Below are 20,227 nucleotides of genomic sequence, written 5' to 3'. Positions count from 1 at the left end.
TGAACAGTAACCTCGCTCGAGGAACACCTGTTAGGGCAACGCTCAAGGCACATCCACTCATCCGTTTAGGAATTTATCCATTTGCCACATATCCATTTCAAAGAGCCCATAAAGGGCTCCATTAGCACCTGAAGAGCTCTTGTTCCACACCAGAAGAAAGCGCAGGAGAGGTATTATCTAAGATTTTGAAAACCTCCAAGAAAAAGGAAAGACACTAAAATTATGAACAACTCCAGAAGAGAAGAGGAGGATAAGAAGGCACAGGCACCCGGCTCTCTGGATTTCAACTCTAAATTCACTGGCGACAGCCAGGGGCATCCCGGTGGCTGCAACAGCGAGCTCGGGGAGCGCAGGCTGTGCCCGGAGCAGCATCGCTGATCGCCAGTCCGTGCTCGGTCACGGGCAGAGCCACATCGGTGACAAATTGGTGACACCTGCTGTCACCCCTGGTGCGCTGACTGAACCCAATCCCCGGGTTCTAAGCTCTGCCAGTGACAAAGCCCTTATAACCAAGTTCCCAACAACTTTCTGTACCACTGGAGCAGAGTAAGGAGCTGCGCAGCGCTGCCAAGTACACCTGACACGCTCACCTCCAAACTTTGTCGATTTCAACGAGACTCGAGTTTGTTTACGGGGGCGCCAGAGCGAGCACAATGCCCATGCCGACATCCGAGCTCTGTGCTCGCGAGGGTCCCGCTCCAGCTAGCGGCGGCCGGCGGCGTTCGGGGCACAGAGCCCGCTCCGGGCCGGGCCCGGGCCCTCCGCCGCTCCTCATGGCCGGGACCCCCGCCCGCCCCGGGGCTCCCAGGCAGCGGGGTCACTCGCGGCACCCCAGCGTGCCCAGGGCGAAGGGAGCCGAGCGCTCGGCCTGACGGCCCCGGAGCCCCGGCGGGAGCTGCCCCACGGCCGCCCGGCCCCTCGCCGCGCCTCGGGCCACCGGGCCTGCGCCCCCGCCGAGCCCCGTCCCGCTCCGCGCCGGGACAGCCGCCAGCCCGCGCCCCGCAGCCTCCCCCGCCGCCCGCGTCCGGCCCGGCCCGGCCCGGCGCCTCCTTCCCGCCTCCCCGGCCGCTCCGGCGCTGCCCGTCCCGCGGCAACTCACCCGGGGAGGCTCCGCGTCCTGCTCCCGCCGAGCCCGGCCCACCGCCACGGCCCCCGGCGGGGGCGGCGGCGCCTGTTGCTCCATCGCGCTGCTGCTCCTCCTTCTCCTGCGGGGGCCGGGGCCGCCGCCGCCCCCGCCAGGCCGATCCCACTCCGGCCCCCGGCGCCACGTTCCGGGCCCGCCTGAGTGGGACCCGCAGTGCCCCGGCCCCGCCCCGGGGCTGGGCTCCGCCCGGACCCCGGGCACCCCCGCCCGACGGCGCCGGGCCCGCGCCGGACGTCCTGCGGCTGCCACCGGGGCTGCCCCGGCCCGGCCGCGCCTCCGAGAGCTCCGGCAGCAGCAGCGCTCGCCTCTCCGCCAGCACGGAGGATACGGCTCTGTCACCGCACGGGTGCGGGACCGTCGGCCAAAAGCAGCGGCAGCCCGAGCTCGAGAGTAAGCGGGGCCCACACGGACCGCAGGTGGTGATGCTGGTCACTAATGACACCGCACTGACCGCGCACAGCGAGCCTCAGCATTTTGGTTAACCCACCTTCCAACTGCTGTGACCCATCCTGCCTCTTGAAATGAACAAAATGCATTATGCTGAAGACTCTTGTGCTACAGATAAGTTATAAATATTTTCTTATCTATGTGAAAATTGGATGCCACTTCACCGTAGTGAAACTTACTGTTCCATGGAAAAAATTGAGGCTGAAACTTCAGAAAGTTTTCTGCAATCAAATGATGAACACATGGCCAGCAGCCCAAAGGTGTGCCGTCAAATGAGTGAGATCAAATTTAAGACATCATTGGAAATCAGGTGTTAGTCAGGACCCAGGGAAAGGACCCAAACAAAGCAGTTACTGATTAGCCAACAACTCTGGGATGTAAAAAAAGATGGAGGAATAAATTATAGAAGTTTTCTATCTAAAAACAAATTGGCAGTGTAAATAGGAGCTAGGGAATTACCTTCTTATCAGCCACGAGGTCTTTTAAAGTAACTCGTAACCAAAGCCCAAAGGTATCAGCATTTGCAGTAAAACAGGATGCAAATTTGGCTCAGTGCATCCTGTGATTCTTTTATGTAGCAAATGGCAGCTGAGTGTTCCCTTCTACTTCACATGAGCTACAGTAAGCATCAGAACGCCCTGAGGATGTGCCACCAACAGACTTGTACCAAAGGGCACATCCCCAATGAAAGACACACCTTTGTTCCATCACCACTGCATCTGGAGTGGAACCAGTGGCTTTGTTTCCATCCACATGCCCACAGATGTTTCTCCATCCAATCCATTAAGAAAGGTATCAATGTACAAGAATCAGCATTTTATCATTAACATTGGTTAATATAAAATATGTCAAAACACACAAGTTCTCTGCAATGGGCACATACAGGAAAATGACTCATGAATATTTTAATGCCTACTTGACATGGGTTTATTCCATAATGCATTAGGTTTTATTCTTTACAAATCAACAATCTTACAGTAGATGCCTTTCAACAGAAAATGTATGTTGGAGAACAGAGTTACTAAACTGTTCTTTCAGTCAGTAATGATAACAATCAGTAATCCTTTAATAAGAGGCACACAGATCAAAATTTTCACCTAACAGGCAAGCAAGTTTTTCCTCTCAGCCAATTCCTAGTTCTTCCCTGACAGGAATTTATACATCTTTGTTTCATCTCTTGTTATAACGTTTCCTCTTACTCATCCCTCCTCCGGGAAATAAACATGGTACACACACGTTAAAACACCATGCAGATGGCAATTGTTGCTTTGGAAGCCAATCAGCCCCATCCCAGTGCACAATGCTGTGATTCTGCCAGTCCAGCATTTACTGTGGAGCTTTACCTGAAGCCCAGAGCACCTCAAGGTCCATCAGAAGTTTTACATCTGAACTGAACTGTCTAAGACTTCTCAAAAGTCTGTGGGCAGCATTGTGTCAGGTAATGCTGTGTCTCAGGCAAAAGCTCATTCCTTCTTCATCTGTTAGGACTAAGCATTATTTCCATGCCTAACCTAGAAATTGGAAAAGAAGAAACAGAGAATGTAGCTGGGGATGAAGCTAGCCTAAAAAAGTGTTAGTAACTTAGTTCAGGAGTTTTTCTGATACTTTCCTCGAGTCAGACAGCTGGATGGATTAGAACATGACTAATTGTGCAGATTCTCATGCATTCACAGCAGTCACTTCAATCTTACAAAGTTACTTTTATTTGAAAATTTACATCTTCAACCGTTTATTCCATTATTAAGATTTTTCTTAATAAAAAATTCCGCTCTCCATAAAAAAGCTGTCATTAACAAAGTCATTTTCTCTTGCTTTTCACCTCATTTTCTGATAGGAGGTAGAAGGAACAGCACGTTTAGAAGAGCCATTGTCTTCATCATTGTCATGGGGACGCTTTCTCGTTGTGGCTGGCTGGAAGAAAAACACAGGAGGATGGCTCCAGGAAACCAGGTAAGGCAGAAGCTGACTTTCTGCTTGCTCCAGAACTACAGGTGTTGGACAGTGTGACCAAAACCTAACCCCTGTTTCTCTCCCAAGATCTATCTAATTATATTTGATGGTTCTCATATAAGACATTGCTCCCAGCTTGAGACAACCACTGTTCACAATTTTCCTGATTAGCATCTGGTGATGAATGGCACAATGCTGTCCTAACCTTGCAGCAACAGGAGAATTTTTACTTGAATACTAAACATTAGTGACTTGAATCCATTAAAAAAAAATACATTCAACACTTTTGTTCTAAATATAGGAATAATCCTTTAAAGCCTAGGCAAGTGTTTCTATACATTAAAACACTTTTCTATACATTTAAACATTTTGTAAACACAAAGTGTTGACAAAACATGGAAATCCATTGTTCAGGAAACAGAACTAACCAGCAGGCTGCCACATACAGCCCAAGGGTACATTTCTCTAAAGACTCAAAATTAACTGATTTTCTTATTAAAGATTACTTCAAAATCTAGTTTCTCTGTGCATCAAATATTAATCTTCAAATATCTACTGCCCATACCATTTTTGAAGTTTCTGGTGGGTTCATATTGGTACGTGTCTGAGCAAGGAGCTGTTCAAATGTAGTTTTCATATCTTCATCCTGCAAAAAAAAACCCAGCATCTAAGCAGGATGTAGAATATTTAAGGGAAAAGCAAAGACTGGGAAAATCAAAGAGAAGTGAATGGGACATTGAGTGCTAGAAACAATTAGAAATAAAAATCATTGAGGTCCTAAGGATTTCAGCTGAGTTTTTTTAGGTGAAGGCAGTGGAGAGGTCCCTTTTCCTAAACAAAGGAGTATTGCAGTATCTCCTTTTTTATTTAACCATTCCTAAGTGCTACAAAAAGGATTTGACTTGAATATCCATTTAATTTTATGTAGATTTTTTTTTGTTTTTCTTTTCCAGTTCACCTGATTTGATTGTGGCTACATTTGAATTGATGGATAAGGTGAGAAATATTTTTCCACTGATGTAACAAAGACCTGTGGTTTTTCTTCAGCATGCAACCAAACTAATCTTGCACCATTCAAAAAATTTCAGTGAAGATTTCAGAGGCAGAAACAGCAATAATTGTTTATATGCCTTTAAAAATGTTTTATTGAGTAAATACAGGTAAGAAAACATTTCCACTAAGCAGTACTTAGGTTTACACAGCTCAACAAGTTTTAAAGTTCTAGATTTGAGCAAAGAATGGAGTAAATAACTTGTTTTGGAAACACTAATTTGAAAGCACTACTAGTTTAAATAAATCTGCAGAACATGCTTATTTCTAGTAAAAAATTTAGAAATTTCCTAGTGCCACCAAAATGATCAGAGGGCTAACAGGCATCAGCTGGTCACAAAGAGAATGAGGTTTTTCCTGCTGACTTGTAAAGTCGATACTTGCAGACAACACAAGAGGGAGAGAGGAGCCAGTAACTCCTCACTGCTCACAGGAACAGGATGGGGGAGCTCCTTTGGTGCTATGAGATGTGTGATACCCTAAACTGAGCATGCTGGATGCTGCCCTTCCAAGCAGGCAGTGTACATCACCTAGGAACACCTGACACTCTTAATAACAGCCCCTGCAGGGAAACAGCTCAAAGAGCAGCAGCTGAGTGCTAGATGACATCTGGATTTATGGCTATGATGTTTTCTGGAACCTTCTGTCCTGCCTTCAAAATTAAACCTAACAGTAAGGGATGTCCTTACATGGAAAATAGAATCAAGTTAATAACAACTTGAATATATATACTGAAATATCTTAAATTCTTAGCTCATTTAAATCAGTCATCTATTTCCCCTTCTCCCTTATGCATACCAGCAATTTTTAAAATCAGTGTTGCAGGTTTCTGAATAATTTTTCTGCTCAGATTTGTAATTCAAATGTAAGAATCTATATCTGATTAACTCACTGTAGATGTTACATGCAAAACTACAGTAAGTAAAATACATGAATGCCAGGAAATGCTTCCTGATGCCCAGGAGCATAATCAAGACAAGTTAATCACTTTAAAGAGTAATCCACACATGTTTTTTGTCTCAGAACACCATCAGCTGTTGAGCACTGAGGGATACTCCCCTTGCTTCCCCCATTTCTTATGCTCTTTACCAAAGCATCTGAAATTCTCCTGTTCCCATGGAGGAACAGGAATAGCCTTGTGCTTGGTGTGAATAAACAGAACCTGTTGCATGGCTCAGATTTAGGCTGGGTGACATTTTTCAGCCTCTTCAAGAAAAAATATTCAAGAAAGCTCATAGGTTCAGTGGGTACCTCTGCCAAAATTAAGAAAACACCACCTAAAGACTATCCCTCTCAAACCTAGACTGTAACAGGAGGCAGGGAAACCATCACTTCCTACTCAGAGGGTTCCCAAACCAGGGACATTTATTCCTGCAGAGTAAAAACAAACTAGTATTGGATGTTTGCCAGAAACAAACTGCACGGCCTGCCCACACAAACATCTGAGGAGATGGGGCTCTGTTCCAATGCTCAGAAGGAGAGGTCCATCCTACCACAACCACAGTCAGACCTGGGCTCTAAAAAACACATCTTGATCTCACATGTGAAAGAGTTCTGGGAAGAGGTGTCTCAGGAGGGATGCAGAAGCTGCTTATTGTATTGACAAAAGGTATTCAGGAGATTACTCCATGCTGCTTTTGCGGTCTCTACAGGGACTAAATCTCTGAAAACACAAGATATGAACAAGTTATCCCTCAAACAACTCAGCTTTCACTTAAAACCCAATTCCTACCTGCAGCCAAGGATGCTCTAAGGCCTCCTCTGTGGTAAGACGTTCGCTTGGATCCACCACTAAGAGCTTCTTCACCAGATCCAGAGCTAAGACAATAAAATGAGCTGGTTGGCATGTGATCAATACACTCATTACCTGAAATATACCTACACAAAAACCACGTGTGACAATGTGTCTTACACCCCTTCAGAGCAATGCACACAAGTGCAGGCTGGGCAGATCCCTTTTGGTTTTGCTATGCATGGGGAGGGCTGCAGACTGCAACCATCTTTCATCTTTCCCTCACTCTTTCATCTTTCCTTCACATATACACAACTCAGCAAGTCTCAGTACACCAGAATTACCCAGAGATATATTTAGCATATACACAGTTTATGTTCTGAGCATGCACAGGAGGCTCAGCATTTCCCTAAAAGCTTCAGTATTACTGTGGAAAAGCAAAGACAGCTTAATTTATCCTGGTTTACAGTGTCTTGGAAAGCAGATTATCCATCTGGGAAAGTGGGAGAGGAGACACAGGACATACACATGTATGCTTAACATAAAGTTTCATCTTCTTAGGAAGCTGCTTAGTAGACACTGTGAAAAATATGGCATTTATGTTGTATTTTATTACTCCAAATCTCCCATAAAGGAATTTCAGCAAGATTTACTTTTCATTTGATCAGATTATTCTGAATACATACAAGGAGGACTATGGAAATTATGTTAAGATTGTACATTCTCATGAATGTCTGATTAAATATTGAATAACCTCCAAACTACCCAGGAAGGAGTTATATTTAATAAGTTTATTAGACAAAGGATGACCACATCATTTATTAGAAACTCCTCTGCACATACAAAGAAGTGTCCAAGGTAAACACTACAATTATTTTGTGCATATAAAATGTCCTGAAAAGCTAAAAGCACATAGACAGTAATTATCATTTTAGTTTGCTATGCAAAAACTCAGTTTCACAGACTGCTTCACTTACAGTGGGCCAAACATAATAGATGATTCCTCAAATGTGACTGACACTTTCAGCTCAAAGACTAGCACCATGAAAGGACTCTCTTGGAACGTTTGTTTTTTGGAATTCTAACTCGTATTCCTTAAATTCCTGGTATTTTTGGTGCAACACTTGAAGAATCTTTAGGCAAAGTCTGTAGACCAGCTTGATAAAGTCAGAAGAAAAAGTGAAAAGAGGAGAAATAGATGTATGTGCCCACAAACTCTATGCTTGTGTGGTTAATTATGCTAAATACTACTAAGAAATCTCTTCAATAATAAAGTATGTTCTCTTTTTAATGCTTTAACTATGAACTTAAAAAAATATATTTAATATATTAGCTTAAAAAATAAACATATTAACACACAGTGTTAACACACAGCTGAAAGGAGGATAAAGGAAAACAAAAACTACAAGAAAAGAGGCAGATATTTTGCTACCCACTGTGCTGGAGTCATACCCATGTCTGACACATGCTGCCACTCTTTTGGAATAAATGTGTATTTCCCACGAGTGATTTGATCCCTCAGAGAGAGTTGAGTGTTTTGCTCATTGAATGGTGGATATCCACACAAGCTGTATAAAAGAAAAGAAGTTAAATAGCACTGAATATCTCACAGCAAATGAAACACTGAAATCACACATTTTAAGGCATCTGCTATGGTAGTGTTTTTATACTTGTAGAGTTTTAAACTTTCACTTCCTCAGACAGACACTGAAGTTGCCAAGTCTCAAGCCATGTATGTCAAAGACTGCCCAGTGAAGGTACAGCTCCACAATATCTTACCATACAAAAAGAATAACTCCTAAACTCCAGCAGTCCACAGCTCGGCTGTATCCAGCAGTCCCAAGTGAATTTAGAACCTCAGGAGCAAGATACATGGGAGTACCACATAATGTTTTCATAAGAGAAGCTTCTCCAAGAATCTTGGATTGTCCAAAATCTGTAATCTTGCATTTAAAAATGGTAACACCACATTACATATTAGGATGGAGTGTACTAGAACACATCACATTGTAGACATACATCAGGAGGTAGCATTAAGTTTCTTCCTTCCAAGCCAGTTCCAGTACATGACTATGAATAAAAGTCACCCCAAACATTATTTAGTGAGAATGGGAGAGGAGGAAGAGGGAGAAATATGACAAAGGATCACACTTTACACTAGCAAAAATACTCTCAGATATGCATATAAATGGACAACTACAGAATAAAGGTATTGTAGCCTATTAGAAGAGTTTTTGTGAAAAATAAGCATTTCAGCATGCAAATATAGTCAATTATTTCTCAACACAAAAGAAAATATACAACCCTAATTCTCCCCCCAAAAAAACCCAAAAGAACAAAAGAAAAAAATCACTGTCACCACACAGCCTAGACATTTGTGGGAATGCTGTCTGCAGTCCAAGAATTTAGATTTTATAGGGGAAAAAATCATTGACATTTGACAATATATATGCAGTGTATGGATTGAAATAGCCATAGAAGTAAAATTATAATTATAAAAAAAGAAAGGTCTATGTTTCAAGTTACTTCATGGTTTGTATAATAATTCCATAATATCTTTTTGGCTGTGTTCAATGAAATATCAAGAAGAATGTGAAGGAACACTCCCAAATTTCTCCATTAACAAGAAGTGTAGTTTTCCTTACCTTTACAAGACATGTCTCTTCAGTAGATGAAAGCAGCACATTTTCTGGCTTTAGATCTCGGTGTATAATTCCATTGTCATGAAGATACTAAATACATATAGATGGGCAATTAAGGAAAAACAGATTATTAACTTATTTTAAAATGTAAGCTTTCCATTTTTTTCTCATGGCAATGGCAGGATAACTGAAAGCTGTGTAAGAGGAGGGCAAACATTTAAAGCTTCCTAACATGGGACTGTCCCTTAAAAAAACAAAGCAAAATGAAAACAAAACAAAATAACCCACGCCAAAAGACCATCACAAAAAAAAAAAAGCACCTTAGAAATTATGCTTCAAATGTCAAATCTCATGCAAGCACAATGTGCAGACACATGTTCTCTGTCACCTTTGTAGGAATTCTGCTTTTCTGTCTCTCTCTTGTTAAATCAACTTGTTAAGAACACTGTGCTGATTGCTTACATGGGTTTCAGCAATGACAAGTGACAGAAAAACTCATCTTAGTGACTTTTTTTTGGGTAGAATTCACGATGATGTACCTTTACTGCCAGCAGCATCTGATAAAAGTACAACTTGCAGATTTCTTCTTTCATCTTGACTGGCCTTGACACTCTGTGATACAATTCTCCTCCTTCCATCCTAAAACAAATGCAGGCTAACAAACCAACATATAACTTCCAAAAGATTCATCTCATTAGACAAGACTAAGACCAAAACATTTGGCTATTCTGGCTACAGGGAAATAATTTATTTCTGAAAATGAGTGAACAGCATCCTAAATACAGCACATGCATGGCTGAGTTAGGGTCAATCTCATGAGTCTGCACTGGGAGTTGTTATATGATTTTTGATCAGACCCCTCTTACAATCTCAAAAATAAAATAAATTTTAAAAAAACCAGCAGCAATCCACAAACAGCAGCAGAGCAAACAATGCCCAGGCCCTGAGTGCCTACAAAGTATAGAAGAATGATTTCTCCTGGTTTTCCTAGCTCCTAATCTTACAAAGGTTTTAGAGAAAAGGGCAGACCAGCAAAAGGAAAACAAAATAAAAAAGCAAAACCTCCACAGTTCATTGTGGCTATAAAAAAAAATTTTGTTTAATGCATTTACTTTCAAACAGGTTACTTACAGTTCCAAAACAATGTAGTAATCCTCTGCTTCAAAGAAGTTTTTAATCTTGATTAAGCAAGGCTAACAGAAAAGGAAACACAAACAGAGACACACAAAATAGAATAATTTGTAAAAAGTAATCCTGAAGTTCTTATTTCAGTATTTCAAACCAGGTCACTTAAGCTAACTTAACACAAGTGACTTGCAAGCACCTCAGACCACACCCTCAATATTTTATCTATTTTACATGCAGAGGAAAGAGGGGATAAAAATTCAAGAAATTGCCAGTGAAAACTAGTCTTTGTATTCAGTTCTTTTGCAGCATTTACAAAAACTTGAATCAAAGAAAAATTTCTGCAATAGTGCCTCAGGTTAAAATTTCTCCTGTGATGTTTCTTCTCAAATTTATATCTAAGTTATCCAAAGCTTTAAAATCTCAAATCTGCTAGGATATAATACACTTAAAAGAAGAAAAAAAAGACACATTCAACAATTTACAAGGGAAATTATATATCCATTTTAACACATTTCTGAATGGATAAAATTGCTTTCATTGCTACACTAAGGTCAGTAAACTAAACAAGTACATACAGGAGGGAGCAAAAAATAATAAAAATGTACAGTAATACTCACGTGATCTATTTTCTTCAAAATTTCAATTTCTGTATTGATATTTAAACCTGGGTTCTATTAAAAGAATCAAATACCATATTGGGTAAGACAGAGCTGTTCTGGAATAAGACATATGAGAAATAAGAGACAGTACCAGGAAAGAGATAATTCCATGCCTTTTGCTACTCTAAATGACCATAACATACAGGTTTTTTTTTTCCATGAAATGATCAGATACCTTCAGTGAATTAAATAAACAGAGTGCTGTCACTATCTGGATCAAGATATTGCTCCAGACATGAAATTTCACTGCAGGTTAGAAATCCTAAACTAGCTTCCAAATTAAATAAAATAAAATTCTTTTTGCTTATATACTTGTATTTAAACAGCTTTTCTCCCTCCAAGATGCTCTGCAGATGGGCCAACCCAACATTACACGCTACTATTTTGCAAGATAACATAAACAGATTCTCTAACCCATGGCTTAGGCTCAGCTAATGAAATCAGCTCAGCAGGGAATTTTTGCTCTTCTTCCAATCCAAATCAATCTTGGAACACACAACTTAACCCATACACAACATTTCAGATATACTCCTGTGTCTGTTTTGTGGAATGCCATGTATCAGTAATTATAAATCACAACAGCATCTTGAGCCAGTTGTCTTTGTACTTCTCCAAATTCTGGCTTCTGCCATTAGACCTTCCCTAAAGGCTTCATACAAGTTTCTTAAAATGTATTATGATGGAGCATTCAACAAAATTAGCTAAGCTGGTACACTTTTGGTCAAGACTGGTTATGATGTGTCTATCTGATGCATTTTAGGACATAAACCAAATCCCACAAGACTCCACACCACCCATTGGATAAATCCCATTACAAGTTCTAAATGGTGAACCTAATGGAATGTGGTCAGGAATAAAAACAAAAATTCTGTGCATCATACAAGATCAAAAAGCATTTTTAAATTAAATGCTGCAGACATTAAGTAAGAAAATCATCATTTGAGGATAGCTGAGGAGTCTGAGAAGTTACCAAATATTCCAGGACCACTGCAAGGTGGCCAAGACAGACAGACAGACAACAATACTTACTTCTTCATTCAGGCCACTCGCCACAAACTTCCGTTTGTTGATGATTTTCACTGCAACTTTGTTACAGGTGCTCTTCTCAAATGCCAGTTTGACTTCTCCACAGGCACCACTGCAACAGGAACACAGCTCTGTCAAAAATCTGTGTAACAAGAAATGCAGGAAAATGAAAGCATAAATTGGAGCTGGGCTGCTTTCTAATTTTCTGAATAAGGATGCTTACCTTCCCAAAGTCTTTGACATAATATATTTCTCTCTGAATTCTTTAGGAAACATCATCTGATCATCCACCGTAAGATCAGAAAATACAAACACTGGGAAGACAAGTGGACATCATTTTCCTATTATTAGGTTTAAATTTTTATTATAAGAAACAGCTATGTTTTTTGAGCTTTTATAGTCAACAATATAACTGAGAAAATAGTGCCTGCTAGAGGAAAAACTAAATATATGCTATGAATTTTACTAGCTATGGGTTAGCAAGGTGATCTAATTGCTCAAAAATTGCATTTTGGGATTCAATTCACAACAGTCTTTAAGTAATTAATTATATTTAAGAGCAAAAGGAGCAAAAATTTCAATGTTCCAGCAAAGATCAGAGAGAAGTAATAATCAAGAAGACAGCATCTTAGTGGAAAATCAAAGACAGAGAAACAAAAGTCCAGCCTTGTTTATTTTTAAGAGGACTTTCTATTTATTATGCAGGTATTATGCAAGTTAGGTATCTGGGTTTTATTTTTCAACTTTTCTTGAATAGCCTGTTTCCCCTGTTCCCACCATCATATGCACAGCTACTGAAGCCCAAAAGGGTTTCACAAACAGGAAAAAAACTATAAAAGTCTATACTCTAGTAAGGTGCTGCTTGATAAAGATTTCTTTAAGTTTTCTTTTTCAGGTTTTTTCCTAGGGTTGACATGGATAATTTTTATGTGAGTACTAAAACACCTATTAATGAGATGTGCTCATGAAGCAGCTCAGCTCCCAAGAAACACACTCAAATCAATTCAGAAACAACCTCCTGGTCAATACATGAAAAATCTACTTAAGTTAAAGCACATTTTACCCTTATTGGTCAGTACAGACAACGCAATTTCAGAGTTGTGTGTCAGTGGGAGCCTCCTCCCTCTTCCAACGAGCTCTCTATTAACAAATGTCCCATTTGCACTGTGGTCTTCAATGTAGGCAACATAGGAATTTCTTGGACCCATTTCCTCAAAGGGAAAAAAAATGGGGAAGATGACAGTAAAGAACAAATGACTTTACAATAAAGACATGATACACTAGAAATTTACTATTGTTGACTCAAGAAATGAGACTCAGTTTATTTCATAAACCACATGAATGGGGCATTGCCAAAAGTCACATTAAAGGAGTTAACCCTGAAGATACTTAGATTTCTTTAGGATCTCTGCCTCAAAGTCTCTTTTTAAATTATGCCAAAATAGACAGAATTAACATTTTTAGCACTTACCCTGAAAATTCGGAAGTGCTTCTTGCTATAGTTTTGGTAGAAGCCAGTCTCAGACAATCCCAGCTTAGAAAAACTGTAGTCACAGCTTTTGTCTCTCCCAAACCAGTACTCCTCATTGACACAGTCTGCAGAGGAGGGGAAGGTAGAGCAGAGAGAGAAGACAATGTTGCAGAAAGTTAATAACTATGGCACTCCAGAATGAGTCCAAATGGTAATGGATAGGATAACAGAGACAAGATTCTTCCCAAAGAAAGTTTAACGCATACAAAGCACTACACCTTGTCAAATTCTTCAATAATTTTACCCTCTTCAGCATTGGTATTTTTCAGTTCACCATCAGCAATATAGAGACATATAACTAAATAAAATAAATTATAATTTTTTTTAATTAAGCATGTAACAAAGAATATGAACACCCCAGAATTTCTGTAAGTCTATAGCAGCTGAGTGTCTGAGAACTCAGTGTAAACACTGGGATGTAGTATGGAATAAAACATTATAGCAAAAAAGTTCCATACCTAAATTTGATTATACCTAACTTGAAAATGAAAAGACACTGCTCTTCAACAAGCTGCTCAGAACTTCTCTGAGATCCTACAAAGAAACCAAGAGATTTATTACAGTATGCACCTACCACAGTTGCTGAAACCTTTTCCAAGTGCAAAGAGTCGGCCCCAGGGCTGAGGAACCAGCTCTTCAGATTCCTGGTCCTCAGGGATGGAGGGAAGCTCCTGAGTGGGAACAGTGTCCAAGGAACTGACAGTGCCAGAACTTAAGGAAGACTGACTAGTGCTCTGTGAGCCACTGGAAGAACTGGTCCCACTCTGAGGCTGCTGGGCACTCTGAGACTGCTGTGCTTCACTTCCAGTCTCTCGAGACATGTTGGCTTTAAAAGAGAATGTTAAAAAACCACAATTACTACAGCAAAGTAAAATTGGCAAACACTCACACGCTGCATTAATAATGTCCAAATCCATTCACAGCCTCAAAGAAGTAAAACTTACAACCAAAGCCTGCATGTCTGGGTTATACGTAAATTCCCAGGAAGTGTGCAAACAGGATGGTTTTCCTTTTAAAAGGCAACGTGGGGCGGCCTCTGCTGGTTCTATAGCAGAACTAGCCCTGATTTATTCCCGGATTGCTACCGAGCACTTCAGCGTTCCCGTAGGGTCACACAGGCATGGGCTGTGCTCTGACAGAGCATCCCCGCACGGAGCAAGGGACCACGGCTGGTCCCCAAACAAAGAGAAAACCGAAAGGAGTAAGAACTGTAAAATCAATTAGGTTTTCGTGAAAGCCTCCAAGAGATTTATCACACCTGTACATAATGAGTGTACAGATCCTTGCTAGATTCAGACACTGCCCCTGCAGCTGCCGGTTAATTTTCAGACCGACTCAATGCAGGAAACAGCCCGGAAATTCACAGCCTCTGGTGCCTCCTTCTCTATTTAAAGGCTGCCCCAGCCCCTCTCTAGCCAGCTTCCTCCAGCACAGCAGCGCTCAGGAGCCTTCCAACCTTACCAGCTGTAGATGGGGTTTTTAGCTGGTTACCATACAATTTAATGTACACTTCTCCTTATCCTTGCTACATTTCATTACGAGCCATAAAACCACGGCAGCTCCCAAGTTCCCGTCCCGTTCCTTGCAAGTGTTTACAAACACGGGCGAGGCCCAGAGCTCCGCCCGCAGACAGAACAGACCCACGGAGCCATTGGGGCTGGGAAGCACAGAGGCCATCGAGTGCCACCGCACGGCCAAAGCCACCGTGCCGTGTCCCCTGCTGCCACACCCACACGGCTGCAGGACCCTCCAGGGATGCTGACCCCACCTCTGACCCGTGCAGCCCTTTCCATACCGGCGCCTTCCCTCGTGTCCAAGCTGAGCCTCCCTCTGAACGCTCAGACGGCGGGGCCGGGCCCCAGCAGCCGCCTCGCAACGTGCGGCCCTGCCCTCCGGAGCTCTGCTGCCCTGGACCGACACCGGCACCAGCGGCCCCGCCGCCCTCACTGAGCACTGCGGCCCCGCGTGGCCGGCGTGTATGTCCCGGGAGAAGCGGGGCTCGCAGCCCGCGGCGGCGCCGGGCCGGGAGAGGAGCGCGGGGCCGGGAGCGGGGCGGGGCCGGAGCGGGACCCGAACTCACGGCTCGCGGAGCTCGCGGAGCCCACGCCGTCGGGCCGGGGCCGCCGTGCGCGCCGCGCGCGCGCCTCGAGCGCAGCCAATGAGCGGGCGGCCCGCGCGGGGGCCGCCGGGAGCGGGCCGCGATGCTGGCGGCGCTGCAGGCGCGGCTCGGGTGGGCGCGCCTGGCGCTCCGCGGGGCCGCGCTGGGCCGCGCCCCGGGGCCGTCGTGCTGGAGCTGCGGCGCTCCGCTCCCCAGCACCGATGGGCCGCCCCACTTCTGCCCCGGCTGCCAGGCTCTGCAGCCGCCGGCGCCGCGGCCTGACCTTTTCCGCCTGATGGACTGGTGAGTGTGGGCGGGGCGGCCGCGAGCCCGGCCGGCCGCGGGTCTCACCCGCCCTGTGTCCTGCAGCGACCGCTCCTTCCGCGTCGACCCGGGGCAGCTGCAGCGGCGGTTCCGGAGCCTGCAGCGCGCCGTGCACCCCGACCGCTTCGGCAAGAGGCCGCCGGTGAGCCCCGGGCCGGGCGGGGGAGCCGGGCCGGGAGGGGCCCGCGGGGCTCGGTGAGCCACGGACGAACTCGCCTTTAGCCTTCGGCTGCGTGGCGGGGTCGCAGTGCGGAGTCCCCGCGTCTCTCCCGCTCGGGGAGTGAGGGGCTCCGCCTGTGTTTGTGTTTCGGTGCTCAGAGAGGCTCTGCCGTGGATTTGCGGAGGAGCGGACGATGCGGGGCCGCTGCGGTTCGTGAGGCCTTAGCGCAGTGCCACAGCCGCCAGGTGCACGGAGCCTTCTCCGTTTCACACACGGACACTGTGGGGACGTTGCCGTTCCGCATGTAACAAAGTGTGTTTCGCCACTTGTAATTAGCTTCCAATTATTTGCCATCCATTTGCAGAAAGAGCAGCACTACTCTGAGCAACACTCTTCCCTGATCAACAAGGCCTACCAGACTCTGCTGAACCCTCTGAGCCGAGGCCTCTATCTAGTAAGGTCCCCGTTAGGAATTGCAGCGTTCTGTAACTAACCCTGGGGGCTGGTAGGGATCCCACCCTCCATTCAGTCCTTAATGTGCTAATTTGTGCTAATTCCCGCTAATTCTCCTGAAGAGGAACACCAGAGATAGAAGGGAGACAAGAACCAAGTTTGTCCAAAATTTAATCAGCATATTATCCCATTTACTACTCATCTTACAGTAAATTCACATCACACGTGGTGTTTGGCCATGGCTGCTCATTCAGAATTTCAGTCTGGCCCATGGCAGCCTTTTTTATGCTTTTTTTTGTTTTATGATCAGCCTATGTATGGAGTTAATTTTCAGACTGACTCAATGCACTGTAGGTTTATCGAATATGAATCTGAGTATGCCCCACTAAGAGACTTAATATTAAAGAAAATAATTTCCATAGGAATGGATGTGGGAATATTTATTTTCAAATTCCCATTTCCTCTGCCAGCTGGAGCTGAATGGAGTGGAGCCAGCAAAAGAGACAGACTGTGATGCAGACTCAGCGTTCCTTATGGAAGTCATGGAAATTAATGAGAAATTAGCAGAGTCCAAAAACAAGGACCTTGAAGAAGTTGAAACTTCCATTAAAGGTAGGTTATGACTTGAGGAATTTGTACAGAATTAATGAACTGAATCTTGTGTAATACATGAGTCTGAAAGCTTTAAACTGTGTTGGTGTATTTTTTGTAATGTCTTCAATTTGTGTTAGTCTGGCATTGACTCACTGCAGGATCTTCTGCCCTGTTCCCCTCTTTTCCAATGTTGTCTTTGCCTATTTATGCACCTAAACATCACATCTGTCTTGAGAACATTTGTATAACAGAACCTATTCTGATGTCAAAATAAATATATATAGACAATAAAAAGGAATTTAGTCAACCTTCATCAGGTGAGGGTTAGTCAATTGTTCCAAAAAAAAAGCTTGTCAGAATGAAGTTGAATAAAATGCTTGTCCAACCACACTAAATAATGTTATTTATAAAGGCATTGTAGTTTTTCACCTTCTTCATCTGGCAGCCATTATATTAAGTGGTTCTTCTCCTCACACAAGCAACTTTCTTTTTATATTGTTGCTGATACCAAAAACATTTGGTTTACTGATATATTTAAATCTTTTCAATAACAGCTATATGCTAAAAGCAACTATAATAACTAGAATAAAAACTGAGTAGCACAGGAGAAAGTTAGCTGTAGCAGGGTAAACTGATACACCAAAAATAAGTTAGATTGCTGGGAAATTATTGCCCATTGGTGTGCATTGGAATTGCTGTCAGTATACCTGTTTAAATAAAGAAATACATGTTTGAAATGATAATTGAAACAACACTGACAGCAGTATAAGGAAGAACTCACTTGGCTCCCAAAGGCTGAAAGTAGTAATGAGCTTTCCCACCACAGGCAGTGAGAATGCAGTGGTATCAAATATCCAAATTATGACAAAAAGTAAATGAAATAATTTGTTTTGCAGTTAAACAAGAAGAACTGACCAGAGAGGTGACTGCAGCTTTTGAAAGAGGTACCTGATTTTATGAAGTTTTTAGCTGCCATACATACCTGTCAAATGCTTAAAACTCTACATTCTCTTCCTGGCAAATATTTCCTGAGCTATGGAATAGAAATACTGCATTGACAAGGGTTCTTTGTTAGGTATTTAGAATAAGTACCTCTTAACTGACATTCTTGCTGATTTGGGAAATTCAGGACCTCACATTAAAAGCAAAGTCCAGTACAAAAGTTCCATTCATCTTGCATCTAAATAACGATTTTCAGTGGGAATGTAGATGCTAGGAAATTGTTTGTGTGTTTCCCAGAATGCTGGGAAGGACAGATGTGATCTTAGACATGTTCTGAGGTTTCACACTTGAATCTGGGAGATGTTCTGCAGTCCTGGAGCTGCAGCAGAGCAGTGAGTGCTTTCTTTGCCGTGAAAGCCACAGCTGCTGTGTGGCAAGTAAAGGCCTGTTCAGCACAGCATTTGGGACTTCCTGTGCAGTAATCAACATAACTTCATTCTACAGCCAGTGGATAGGCACAGGCTTGAACCATTCCTGAGCTTCTGAAGCTGAGAAAAAACCTTTGTGTTTGTGTGCCAGGTCCAGAATGCTGCACTTTGGTCGGGGTGCGTGTAACTGTAAATATCCCAGTGGTGCTGGCTGGCCCTGCCCATGAGGAGTTACATTCTGTTACTCTGTGCCATGACAAGGACTGTGTTGCCTTTGTCTGGAGGTCATAAACCACCCTCCCCTTGAGCAGAAATTGTTTCAATATCAGTTTTGGAATTGGTACTCTCCAGACCAGACTCCTCCTGTTTGCATTTTTCAGTTAAGTCAATTGGTCTATTTATACACATTTTAAACAAAAACATTTGTCTTGCCTAGTGGGTATATCAATACTGCAGCCACTTTACAGGAGTCCTTAAAGGGCATTCATCCACATTTCTGTTCCAAATTGTTCATTGTTACAGGTTTTGTGGAACATTTGAAATGTTCCCAAACCATCTGAGGTTAAAACAATAGGCAGCATGGTTTTAATAGAGTCTGAGTCCTTGCAGGTCACAACTCTTGCTACTAAAACAGGTGCTGTCACTGAAATCTTGAGATCATTTTGAAAATGCAAATTCACCTCTCCCTCTGTAAACCAGTAATGTTTTATTTCATTTCAGATGATCTGCAAGAGGCCAAGAAGCTGCTAGGAAAAATGAAGTATTTTGCCAACTTAGAAGATAAACTAAAGGCCAAGAAGATCCCTTCCTGATGTTGCCTTGTTAGCTATTCAGAGTTAGTGTTATTTTCAATTAAACAAATGGTTCTATTAGCAAAATCAAACCAAGGGTGTTTGTTTCCTATACTTCCATTAAAAGCTTTAATTCTGAGAGGAGGAAAATAAATAGAAAAGAAATCCCATGCTTGCTGCAGCACTTGGGTAACAGATGGCATTTGGAAATGCTTACAGCCAGGAAAGGTTGCACTGGGTAAGGTCAGCCACTGTCCTGGCAGTGGCAGGTGTGGAAACAAATATCAGAGAGGCACACAAACACCAGATGTGAGATTTCTTACTTCCTAACATGTGAAGAATTTACTTTAAGTTGAAAAAGAGTCCATGAAAAAATACTGGAGAGGGGGCAGAAGGCTCATTCAACATGTCTTCTATAATTTAAAGGTAAAAAGTATTTAATTCCTGTCATCTGTCCTCTCTGCTACTTCATGCTTTTGGGTATGTAGATCTCAGTCTGATGGGAACTAACCTCCAAAACTAGAATAAGTTTTACCCTGTTGCATAGTTTAAAATGTTAAGATGCTAGGTTAGGGGAAAAAATAAACCAAATTGAAAGCCCAGGTAGTGTTATATCAGGATAAAAGTTTTTATTACAAATACCAGCAATCAGAGTGCTGTACTTTCATTGCACAGTACAGTGGTAGGACTGGATGAGGAATGTCTTTAAGGCTTTCAAAGTTACATAACTGGAAAAACAGAAACTAAATACCACTATTTCTATATAAACTGGAGTATTTCAAATATCAGCTATCAGTTCTTGTATGGCTTTTAACAAGAACTCAGAATATTACACTCAGCAAAGCATTTGGATGTGCCCAATGACCCAAGCTGAACACAGGGCTTTGAAATGCAAGAGTTGCTGAATTCTCTGCAGAAATCTGCCAGAGGGGCTCACTGAACATCCTCCCTGGCATTTCTGCATCCCTACAGCACCAGGTTACAGCTAAAGATCAAGTTTGCTGTGGATAATAGAATAAGTTGTCAATAGTATTGCAGCAATACATGTTTTAACAGCAGTGCTAACTTGCCTTTAGTTACACTTCCTCTAAATACACAGGAAGATTTAATAAGCCACTTGATCATGGA

General features: G+C 42.9%; 2 protein-coding genes across 3 annotated transcripts; one reads left to right on the top strand and one right to left on the bottom strand.

Annotated features, from left to right (window-relative positions):
• Positions 1 to 3,133: 3,133 nt before the first annotated feature.
• On the bottom strand, positions 3,134 to 15,193 carry CHEK2 (checkpoint kinase 2). The gene is made up of 15 exons (XM_054288736.1): positions 15,105 to 15,193; positions 13,884 to 14,135; positions 13,250 to 13,374; positions 12,842 to 12,989; positions 12,002 to 12,092; positions 11,782 to 11,890; positions 10,711 to 10,764; positions 10,097 to 10,158; positions 9,505 to 9,604; positions 8,969 to 9,055; positions 8,103 to 8,266; positions 7,776 to 7,891; positions 6,324 to 6,409; positions 4,107 to 4,187; positions 3,134 to 3,502 (listed from the first exon to the last, which is right to left on the bottom strand). Exons 2-15 carry the CDS (start codon positions 14,128 to 14,130, stop codon positions 3,407 to 3,409), a joined length of 1,566 nt encoding a protein of 521 aa, XP_054144711.1. The 5' UTR covers positions 14,131 to 14,135; positions 15,105 to 15,193; the 3' UTR covers positions 3,134 to 3,406.
• A 317-nt stretch (positions 15,194 to 15,510) lies between these two features.
• HSCB (HscB mitochondrial iron-sulfur cluster cochaperone) lies at positions 15,511 to 20,207 on the top strand. Of its 2 annotated transcripts, XM_054288964.1 has the most exons (6): positions 15,511 to 15,710; positions 15,777 to 15,873; positions 16,256 to 16,345; positions 16,815 to 16,956; positions 17,835 to 17,882; positions 19,029 to 20,206. In XM_054288964.1, exons 1-6 carry the CDS (start codon positions 15,511 to 15,513, stop codon positions 19,118 to 19,120), a joined length of 669 nt encoding a protein of 222 aa, XP_054144939.1. In that variant the 3' UTR covers positions 19,121 to 20,206. The 2 variants fall into 2 exon arrangements, with proteins under 2 accessions (XP_054144939.1, XP_054144940.1); XM_054288965.1 differs by lacking the exon at positions 16,256 to 16,345 and having other exon boundaries at positions 15,626 to 15,710; positions 19,029 to 20,207.
• Positions 20,208 to 20,227: the final 20 nt, after the last annotated feature.

The sequence above is a fragment of the Melozone crissalis genome, unplaced genomic scaffold (assembly GCF_028551555.1).
Source record: "Melozone crissalis strain CALT ecotype California unplaced genomic scaffold, PUWL_Pcris_2 ptg000063l_1, whole genome shotgun sequence".
Lineage (NCBI taxonomy): Eukaryota > Metazoa > Chordata > Aves > Passeriformes > Passerellidae > Melozone > Melozone crissalis.
The sequence above is the reverse complement of the archived record's forward strand: the minus strand, read 5'-3'. Positions and strand labels throughout refer to the sequence as shown.